Source organism: Physeter macrocephalus, chromosome 17 (assembly GCF_002837175.3).
Source record: "Physeter macrocephalus isolate SW-GA chromosome 17, ASM283717v5, whole genome shotgun sequence".
NCBI lineage: Eukaryota > Metazoa > Chordata > Mammalia > Artiodactyla > Physeteridae > Physeter > Physeter macrocephalus.
Window position 1 is genome coordinate 9,278,131 of NC_041230.1, and position 11,260 is coordinate 9,289,390.

Below are 11,260 nucleotides of genomic sequence, written 5' to 3' on the forward strand. Positions count from 1 at the left end.
TTTTCCTCCTGGACTCACAGCTGGACTACATTTCCCAGCCTCCCTTGCCGTTAGGTGTGGCCATGTGACCAAGTTTTGCCCAATGGAATCTGATGTGATGGAAGTGATGGGAGTTGCTTTCAGGCCTGACACATAAAATCCTCCCATCCACCACCTCCATCCACTGGTTGACTGGAGAAGGCTCTAGAGGGGAATGAGGCCCCAAGATGGACAAAGCCTGGGGCACCAAAATGACTTGTGGAGCAGAGTGCCCCACCCACCCAAATTGAACTATTATTTTGTTAAGCCACTGCGATTTGGGGGCCTAACTGTTACAATAGATGAGTCCATTATTTTATAGGCTCAAAATTTAAAAATAGTTTTTAATTTAAAATTTCAAACTAGAAAAATTTTAATTTAAAATAATTAAAAACTCACAAGAAATTGTAAAAATAGTGTTCCCATGTACCTTTCACACAGCTCTTCCTAACCTTAGGTGTTATCAAAACCAAGAAATTGACATTGGTACAATCTATTAACTAAACTACAGGCCTAATTCATATTTTGCCAGCTTTGACATGCATTTGTGTGTGTGTGTGTGTGTGTGTATGTGTGTGTGTGTGTGTATGTGTGTGTGTGTGTATGTGTGTGTGTATGTGTGTGTGTGTATGTGTGTGTGTGTGTGTGTGTATGTGTGTGTGTGTGTGTGTATGTACTATGAAATTTTATCATATGGAGAGATTCATGTATTCACCACCACAGTCAGGATACAGAACTGTTCAATCAATACAAAGACGATACCTCAACAGCAGCTAGTTTACTTACTCGAATGAATATACACTACTTTTTCCAGTCACCATCGTGTTTTTAGGATCCATCTGTGTGGCTACATGAACAAACAGTGCTTCTAATTGCTGCAAACACTCTCCAGTGTGAGTCTACCATTTTGCCTGCCAACTCCCACAGCCGTTCCTTTGGACTCTGAGAACAATCCTTTGGGGTATTGTATCCAGGAGGACAACTGCTGGGTCCTAGGTGGCTGCACATGCTTGATTTGCCCAAGTCTTGCCAGGTGGTCCTACAGAATCACCGTCCGCACCCATATTCCCACCAGCAGTGTCTGAGGTTCCTGTGACCCTATGTCCCCATGAACACCTGTCATCACCCAGACTTCTCAGGTTTCCAGGCTACCATGTGTATAATTATATCCTGTTTTTTCAGTTAGCACTTCTGAGTTGGAGCATCTCTTCACATGTTGCTTGCGTCTGGGGTGCCTTCTTCTTTTCTTTGACAGGAGAAAAGTCCAAGTGGTGAATATTGGGGTGGTATCTGGCCTTCTGGATCATGACTCCACGTCCAAGTGGTGAATATTGGGGTGGTATCTGGCCTTCTGGATAATGACTCCACGTTGAATTGTCTGGATCTGCAACGTACGAAAGCAGGATCAATGAGGGCTAAAGCTCAGCCACGTGTGGAGATGGAGGTAACCCCTCCCCACATCATAACCTTCACTGACTGAACCCAGGAAGCCCAAGGACAAGAGGAGGGAACAGCCACAGAGAAGTCTGGGAGAACTCTGCCTGATAGAGGCCCATGATTTTAGATGGTGACGCATCTATTCACTCCAGGGCTTTTGCTTTGAAAGTCTGTGCACTGGTCCTCACAGAATTTGCAGTCCCAGAGATTATCTATTCACTCACTCAATCCGTCAACAAATATATACTGGGCACCTACTGTGTGCCAGGCACTACTCCAGGTACTGTGGACACAAGAGCGAACAAAACAGACGAGGCCCTGCCCCATGGAGCTGACGTTCCAATGGAATCATGTTCACATTGTCCATAATGTACATTCTGAGCAGGGAATGCCAGGACTGGGACCGGCTGAGAAGGAGCTGCCTCAACTCCTCTTAACTTCCGGCAATCACTCCCCACCCTTTCAAGCTCTCACTCTTCATACATCTTTTGAGGGTAATAAAGGGAAGGGGAGTTGGGGTAAACAGGAGTCCTTAGAACAGTCAGTGGGCCCCTCCTCATCCCCCCCCCCCCACATCTGGAGCCCCTATGTCCTCCAGCCCAGACTTCAGCCTCTCTTGCAGGACAGAGGCCAAGAAGGTGCACATGGTTTATCTACAGAGGTATTTTAACAGCTTCCAAGCTCCTCCCTCCCCCTTACCCTCCATCCTCCCTCCCCCCGCCCCCAGCCCTGGTTCCAACGTATCTGGTGACCCCCTGTCAGCCATAATGACCTGACTTAAGGGTGAGAAAACACAGCTGCCCTGATCTGGAGGGGAAGACAAAGGAGAGAAGATTTAGGTTCTGCCCCAGGGTTGGGGGTGGGGAACGGGGGCCCAGTATAAGGGGCGTAGTTGTTCACTGCCTCCCCGTGACAAGGAGTGAAATCCTTTGGTCTAGTGTTGGAGGCCTCCACGATACAACCCCTGCCAGCCTTCCCACCATGAGTGCACAGCACCACCCCTCTCCCTCCACACTCCCCACCACACACACACGCGCACACACACGCGCGCACACGCGCACACGCACACATGCACAGGGAACTCCACTCTCTCGTCCCTCGCTCAACACCTTGCCATCTCCATGCCCCAGGCCTACATCAGGGGAGGGATGCTGAACATTTGCCTGAAGATGGCACTCACTAACTCCCCACAGGAGAAGTCAAGTTCTCAGCTTGGAGTTCAAGGTCTCTGCAAAGAGTCCCATGCCTCCCTTTTCACCATTAACTTCCATACCTAGAAAGGAGCGCTCATCTCTTGCTCCCTACTCACTACCCTCGCACCCTCTCCTAGCCAGACGTCCCACCAGGCCCAGAGGAGTGGAGGGGTGTCTCACGTGCAAGGAGCACTCTTTGATTCCCCAGGTCAAACGGGGTAAAGTCTGAGGCCTTCAGCTTGGCATTCAAGGCCTCTACAACCTGGGCTCTGCCAACTTGTCCACCATTAATTTCCATCAAAGCAGAAAGAAAACTCAGGAATCTGGTTCATCTCTCTCTATCCTCATCCTATCCAGGACTCCTGTTTACCTCAAGCTCCCTTCATAGACAGGCACCCAACCCTCCTTTAAGGAAAAGAGAATCACGGCTACCTGGTCCCTCACGAAGCCCAGGAAATAGGCCACAGTGGCCATCAGAGCAATACCAACCACCATTTCAAGCACGATATCAGCGAAGCCCCCTCCAGGGATGTGTGGTCCATAGAATGCTGGGCCCTGGTCATTCTCAGATGTGGCATCTACGGAGCAGAAGAGAAACAGAGTGGGGGAAGCTGTGGCAGGTGCCCAAAGATCTCCAGTTCCTAATCCCTGGAATCTGCGACTGTTCCCTTACATGGTAAAAAAGAGACCTTGCAGATGTGATGAAGTTAAAGATCTTGAAATGGGGATATTAGCCTGGATTATCCAGGTGGGTCCTTAAATACAGTTACAAGTTTCCTTATAAGAGGGAGGCGGAGGGAGATTTGACACAGAATAAAGAAGGCCAAGTGACAGAAGCAGACAGAAGCCGAGTCAAAGAGAGAAGATGCTGTGATGCTGGCTTTAAAGATAAAGGAAGGGCTTCCCCGGTGGCGCAGTGGCTGAGAGTCCGCCTGCCGATGCAGGAGACGCGGGTTCGCGCCCCGGTCCGGGAAGATCCCACATGCCACGGAGCGGCTGGGCCCGTGAGCCGCGGCCGCTGAGCCTGCGCGTCCGGAGCCTGTGCTCCGCAACGGGAGAAGCCGCGACGGTGAGAGGCCGCGACAGTGAGAGGCCCGCGTACCGCAAAAAAAAAAAAAAAAAAAAAAAAAAGATGAAGGAAGGGGCCATGAGCCGCGGGATGCAGCTCTAGAAGCTGGAAAAGACAAGGAAATGGATTCTCCCCTAGAGCCTCCCAAGGAGCACAGCCCTGCCTACACCTTGACTTTGGCCCCATGAGACCGATTCTGGACTTTTGATCTCCAGAAGCATAGGAGAATACATTTGTGTGTCGTTGTAAGCCACCAAGAGTGGAATCGTTACAGCGGCCATGTGAAACCAATACAGAGGCCCAACACCACCGTGAACCGCCCACCCACCCTGGATTTCAACTGCCCTCTCAGCTGAACACCTTTCATCTCCAGCCCTCCCAGTCATAAGACCCGAAGAGGGAGCTCCTTGATTCCAGTGTCTCTTTTCGCAAATGGAGAGGTTGGGGCTCAGAGAGGAGAATACTGGATTCCCCCCAAGGCCCAAGGGTCCTGCTCCACCCACTCTTCTTTCCCCGACACAGTACTTTACTAACGCCATTCACTTTCTCCCTTCACAATATTTTCCCCACTTACATTATTGCCTTAATATGTTTCTTTATATCGACTCACAATTCTATTTAAATAAATTTAAGTAGAAAAAAGTTACATCGACTCACAATTCTATTTAAATAAATTTAAGTAGAAAAAAGTTACATCGACTCACAATTCTATTTAAATAAATTTAAGTAGAAAAAAGTTACATCGACTCACAATTCTATTTAAATAAATTTAAGTAGAAAAAAGTTACATCGACTCACAATTCTATTTAAATAAATTTAAGTAGAAAAAAGTTACATCGACTCACAATTCTATTTAAATAAATTTAAGTAGAAAAAAGTTACATCGACTCACAATTCTATTTAAATAAATTTAAGTAGAAAAAAGTTACATCGACTCACAATTCTATTTAAATAAATTTAAGTAGAAAAAAGTTACATCGACTCACAATTCTATTTAAATAAATTTAAGTAGAAAAAAATTACATCGACTCACAATTCTATTCAAATAAATTTAAGTAGAAAAAAGTTACATCGACTCACAATTCTATTTAAATAAATTTAAGTAGAAAAAAATTACATCGACTCACAATTCTATTTAAATAAATTTAAGTAGAAAAAAATTACATCGACTCACAATTCTATTTAAATAAATTTAAGTAGAAAAAAATTACATCGACTCACAATTCTATTTAAATAAATTTAAGTAGAAAAAAATTACATCGACTCACAATTCTATTTAAATAAATTTAAGTAGAAAAAAATTACATCGACTCACAATTCTATTCAAATAAATTTAAGTAGAAAAAAGTTAACTTCTAAAAGAAGTTCAATATAAACAAAGCGATGCCGCTCAGTTCTAGCAAGATGCAGCAACAGGGCCTTGCTCTCTCCTTGTTAGGCCAGGAAATTAGCAAGCGCTCAGGAGAGAGTTAAAGATAACTAGCTCAAATCAAGACTTTCTCTCAATGTAATCAGAAAGACTGAACTAAATTAAGAGGGACTGTCTTTCTTTCTTTTTTTTTTTTTTTTGTGGTACGCGGGCCTCCCTCTGTTGCGGCCTCTCCCGTCGCGGAGCACAGGCTCCGGACGCGCAGGCTCAGCGGCCGCGGCTCACGGGCCCAGCCGCTCCGCGGCACGTGGGATCCTCCCGGACCGGGGCGCGAACCCGGTTCCCCTGCATCGGCAGGCGGACGCGCAACCACTGCGCCACCAGGGAAGCCCGGGACTGTCTTTCTATGTCATGATACCTCACGCCATTTCCAGGTACCACCTGAGGACATTTCATCTATCACTTAAACTCATCCTGGGTTCTGGGGGAACAATGCTCACACTATGCTCCTGTCTCCCTGTGGCCTAACCCCATTCTAGGCACACGGTAGGAGCTTCATAAATGCTGTATTTTCTCAGTTGAAGATGTTGCCCATCATCCATTGCACCACTGATTTAAAGGTGGCTGTGGGTATGCTAATAACAAAGTGAAAAGGGGGGAGCATGGAATCTGAGTCTTATACTCAAGACACATGCAATTTGTTGAATAAGTGAATGCATGCAGGTGTAATTTGCTGAGTTTCCTTTCTAGGTTTCCATTCTGGCTTCCAACTAGACTGTAGACTGTATATTCCCCGAGGGCAAGAACCATGCCCACCCCACCTGCCTTCACCCCCAGGCCAAGCCGAGACCAGAAGATGCCTGATGCTGTTTGTGTCCCTAAATTGATCTTTAAGCCCCAAGGAAGAGGACACGGGGTGGGGGGGTGGGTGGGAAGCACCTGCTCTATGGAAGCAGTTTCATCGTGAGACCTCGAAGTCTTATGATAAGGGCTCTTCCATTTCTCAGAGAACCCAGGTGAACCAAACCCAGGCCTTCAAACTCTCCTTGCTCCATCCCATCACAGGGCCTTTGTACTCACTGCTTCCTCTGCCTGGAAGTCTCTGACACACCCTGCCCATACTGAGTTGACTATCTGGGTGGACGGATAGGTCGGTGGGTGAATGTTTATGTGAATGGGTGGCTGGATGAGTATGTGGGTAGTTGGAAGGATGGGTGGATGGATGGATGAGGGGTGGGTATGTGGATAGATAAGCAAGTGAATGGGTGGGTAAATAGGCTGGTATGTGTGTTGATGGAGGAATAGGTGAGTGAGTGGGTGGGTGGACGGATGGATAAGAAGAGGAGGCCCCTCACCTTTGATGTGGACCACCCGCTGGGCCATACTCTGAAGGCCTGTGTCTGCGTTGACAGCATGGCAGCTGTACAGCCCTGAGCTGTTCAGCGTGATATCCAGGATGGAGAGGAGCTGCCCTGCTGCCCCTGGACTCCCATCCACCCTCCATGCGTACTCAGCAGGTGGGTTGGAGTTGGCAAAGCAGGAGAGGGTGAGGTTGGAGCCAACCACAAAGGTAGAGTCCATGGGGTTTATCACCGGGACATCAGGACAATCTGGGGAAGACAGAACAGACATTTCAAAGGGAGGAGAATGCTCTATACTTTCTCTACTTCTAGCCCAGGCCCACTGAGTCACAGTTCTGCCCAACTTCTCTCACACTTCGGCCACAAATGGGACCATGACCCCCGCCCCCAACCATGTTAGAGAGAGGAAGGGAAGGAGAGAGAAGGAAGGAGGTGGGGGGACCATTGTTCCTTCTAAGTTATATTCCTTACACACCCGTGAGAGGAGGTGCTATAGCATGAGGATTAAGAGTCCAGGTTTTGGAGTCTGACTGGCAGGAGTCCGCTCCTAGCAATCTCATGTATTAGTGCTGAGCCGCAGTTTCCTCATTTGTGAAAATCAGGGAAGAGAGTGGCCACCTCACTGGATTGTGTGGACTCACTGGGATATGTGTCTGCTTGGCCTGTGGTCAGTACTAGATATTTGCCAATAAGTGACTAATTAATCTGATTTATTAACATTAATATTTAATTCCTCTTAAGAGAAGAAGCTTGAATACAGAGAGCATGAAGCCTGATTGTCAACCAAAACACCCACCGGTCCCCATGCCAGTGGCGAGAGGAAAGGAAGGTAGTGGCACAGGGTGAGCACTGCGCTAGGAATCCCAGCACTGAGCTGAGAGCAACCCCACAGGGGCAGGGGTAGTGCTGCCCCAGCCCATGACCCTTATCTAAAAAGAGAGACTGAACCCCACTCCTGCCCCAGGGTGGACCCAGCTGAGGGCCATATGCAGATTTTGCCTGACCAGCATCCAAACTCTTCAGCCCAGTAGTGAAGTCCTTTAGGGAACTATCGCTCCTCCAGCCTCAGTCTGCCTGCTCTGGTTCCACTGGGGTGGGTCCTCCTGCTTGCCCCTCACAGGCTGTGGGCAGACACATGACCCCTGACTGTCCAACGAGAGCACAGTATCTCCCTCCACAGTGATTGGTTCGGGGTGGGAACATGACCCCAAATGGGCCAATGAGAGTCAGCCTTGGGACTTTAGCTGGAACTGCAAAGGACTGAGGCACTTTCTTTCTCCTGTGGTGGCTAAGGGGGTGGGTTGTGGGTGTGGACCTGCTGGGGCTGTCATTCAACCCCTGAGAATGAAAGCCCCACAGGAAAAGAGAAGTCCAGAATTCCTTGGCTTCCACATGGCACCTCGGTGACCTTCTTGTACATTCTCCTGTTCCTTTCAGCTTCGTGTGGTTTCTGTTCCTCTTAACCAAACAATTCCTACCTATCTTGGGTAACCTCTCCCTCTCTCTGTACCTCAGTTTTTCCAGTCATAATAAAGGGACATTTGATGAGATGGCCTCTAAGTCTCATGGTTCAGGAAGCAAGGAGGAGACAATTTAGCAAGACCGCTAAGTGCGGGGCTCTGGAGCCAGATGCTGTGTTCAAATCTGACTACCACATATGAACTTCGGGAAACTGATTTAACCTCTCTAAGCCTTGATTTCCTCATCTGTGAAACGGGAATAATCAAAGTATATGCTTCACAGTTTGTGGGTGAGGATTAAAAAGTTCCAACATGAACAGTGCCTGGCACATGGTATGTGCTCAACAAATACTGGTAACTATTATTATGATTTGAACTTGCTCCATTCCCTCCCCAGGGTGCCCCCAAGGCATATGGCAAAAGAGACCCACAATTCACATTTACAGGGAGGGGGTTGCTGAGGCTGGAAGTGGCAGAATTGCTGGCCTCACACTGGTAGAGCCCGGTGTCATTCCTTGTAATGTTCCGGAGGGTGAGGAGCCTGTGGTCTGGGGACAGCTCCCCTCGGCCCGCATTGGAAAAGACATCACTGTTTCTGAACCACCTGATAGCTATGACTCTCTCTGGGGGGACACACATCAGGATGACAGAGCCAGTGTTCTCCACGGGCCGACACTGTCAGCCAGGATGTTGGGCTGAGGCCTGTATTCTGTTCAGGGACACAGAGCAAAGAGGGAACGGCAGTGAGATAAGGGGGAATCCTCTTCACAGTTAATTTGATGACCTCTGCAGTCCTTAACCTCCTCCCCTTAGACCTCTGTGCATCTCACCCCTTTCCTGAAACCATCTCCTCCCAGGGCCTGGAAATTCACACACCCTCCTATGCAGTCTAGTTAGTATAATCTAGTCTAGATCTGCACTGTCCAATCCGATGGCTGCCAGCCACATGTGGTTATAGAGGACCTGAAAGGTGGCTGATCCAAATAAAGATGTGCTATGAGTATAAAATAAACAATGGAGTTCCAAAATGGAAAAAAAAAGAATGTAAGCTATCAACAAATTTTCTATTGATTGCATGTTGAAATGATATTTTGAATATACCGGGCTAACAAAATTATTAAAATTGATTTCACCTGTTATGCTTTACTCTTTTATTGTGGCTGCTAGAAAATTTTAAATCCTATACGTGCCTTGCATTATATTTCTGTTGGACAGCGATACTCTAGTTAGCTATGTATACAGGATCTGGCATCAGACTGAGTTCACTAGCTGATGAGTTCCCATGCCTAAACCATGCCTCGGTGTCCTTCCAGTCAAATGATAATTGCACTGCCCCACATAAAGATTAAAAGAGATAATATATACACAAATACTGTGAGACATTTACAGTTTCCTAACTGTCCTTCCAATCTCCTGCCTTTGTCCAATCTGCTGCCCATGTGGCAGCAAAAAGATCTTTTCCTAAGATAAAGACCGGGGACTTTCCTGGTGCTCCCAATGCACGGGGCCCGGGTTCGATCCCTGGTCAGGGAACTAGATGCCGCATGCATGCCGCAACTAAGAGCCTCCATGCCGCAATTAAAAAAAAAAAAAAAAGACCCTGGGACTTCCCTGATGGTGCAGCGGTTAAGAATCCGTCTGCCAATGCAGGGAACACAGGTTCGAGCCCTGGTCCGGGAAGATCCCACATGCTGCAGAGCAGCTAAGCCCATGCGCCACAACTACTAAGCCTGCGCTCTAGAGCCTGCGAGCCACAACTACTGAAGCCCATGGACCTAGAGCCCGTGCTCCTGCAACAAGAGAAGGCACCGCTACACAGGTTCGAGCCCTGGTCCGGGAAGATCCCACATGCTGCAGAGCAGCTAAGCCCATGCGCCACAACTACTAAGCCTGTGCTCTAGAGCCTGCGAGCCACAACTACTGAAGCCCGTGGACCTAGAGCCCGTGCTCCTGCAACAAGAGAAGGCACCGCTATGAGAAGCCCGCGCACCGCAAGGAAGAGTAGCCCCCGCTCGCCGCAAAATACTAGCCTGGGGCATACTAAACAAGGAGAAGAGTAGTAGGGGGTGGGGCTGGAACAGTTAGCAAGGAATGATCATTTAGAGCCTTTGTCCTGAGGAACCAGGAGCCAAATATTAAATAAATATTTAAATAAATATTTAAATATTTATTTAAATATTTATTTAATATTTGGCTCCTGGTTCCTCAGGACAAAGGCTCTAAATGATCATTCCTTGCTAACTGTTCCAGCCCCACCCCCTACTACTCTTCTCCTTGTTTAGTATGCCCCAGGCTAGTATTCTTTCTGTTCCTTCCACACACCAAAGTTCTTCTTGCCACAGGGCCTTGGCACATGCCAGTCCCTCTCCCACTCCCATTTACTCTTCAATAACTCACCTCCTGCTCATCCTTCAGGTCTCCATTTAAATGCCAGCACTTCTGAGAAGCCTCCTGTGGTAGGCTAAATCACTGGCTGCAATTCTTTACCTCACTCCTCCCTACACTCTGCCCAGCATTCACACTCTTTACCAAGAAACTTTGCAGTCCTTTCCACAAAAGGCAGAATATGTTCCTTGCCTTTTATTTTTCAAGATTTTCTTGATGTGGACCATTTTTAATATCTTTTTTGAATTTGTTACAATATTGCTTCTGCTTTTGTATGTTTTAGTTTTTTGGCCACGAGGCATGTGGGATCTTAGCTCCCCGACCAGGGATCGAACCTGCACCCCCTGCACTGGAAGGCGAAGTCTTAACCACTGGACCACCAGGGAAGTCCCTGTCCCTTGCCTTGGACTGTAGGATGTTGGCAGACATGATGCAAGCGGGTGTTTGAAATGTGCCTGTGTCCTTGGGTGTGCCCCCTTGCACCTCTGCCATAATCATGTAGAAGAGCTCCCTCTTGGGAAGGTGCCATTGCTTTAACCTAAGCCTCAGAATGAACACAGGCGGAGCAGACCTGAGTCCAACCCACAGTGAGGAGCCAAGCCCAGCCAGGCCCAGTCTGGAGAAGCAGACCTCCCAACCAAGCTGCATGTGTGTGAATGAGCCCAGCTGAGAACAGCAGAGCAGTCCCAAGTGACCTGCAGACATGTGATAATTGTTTGTTATCATAGATAGGTCACCTAGATTCTTGTGACTGTTTGTTATGCAGCAATGGCTAACTGATACACCTCCCCAATGACTCTATGTAAGTCTGAACCCCCATTACAGCCTCTCATTATATCTTCTGTTCCTTCAGAGCACTTAACACATGTTTTTGTGTTTTTTTGCGGTACACGGGCCTCTCACTGTTGTGGTCTCTCCCGTTGCGGAGCACAGGCTCCGGACGCGCAGGCCCAGCGGCCATGGCTCAC

The 11,260-nt window shown here is 47.9% G+C and overlaps 1 protein-coding gene across 1 annotated transcript in view; it reads right to left on the reverse strand.

Annotated features, from left to right (window-relative positions):
• Positions 1-1,321: 1,321 nt before the first annotated feature.
• The window catches only part of LOC129391455 (carcinoembryonic antigen-related cell adhesion molecule 5-like), a 15,880-nt gene continuing 5,941 nt past the window's right edge, over positions 1,322-11,260 (reverse strand). Inside the window, exons 4-7 of the mRNA XM_055079258.1 lie at positions 8,339-8,530; positions 6,442-6,696; positions 3,081-3,226; positions 1,322-1,402 (exon numbers count right to left, since the gene is read on the reverse strand). Of these exons, the coding sequence (XP_054935233.1) occupies positions 1,322-1,402; positions 3,081-3,226; positions 6,442-6,696; positions 8,339-8,530 (674 nt within the window). The remainder of the gene's footprint in view (positions 1,403-3,080; positions 3,227-6,441; positions 6,697-8,338; positions 8,531-11,260) is intronic.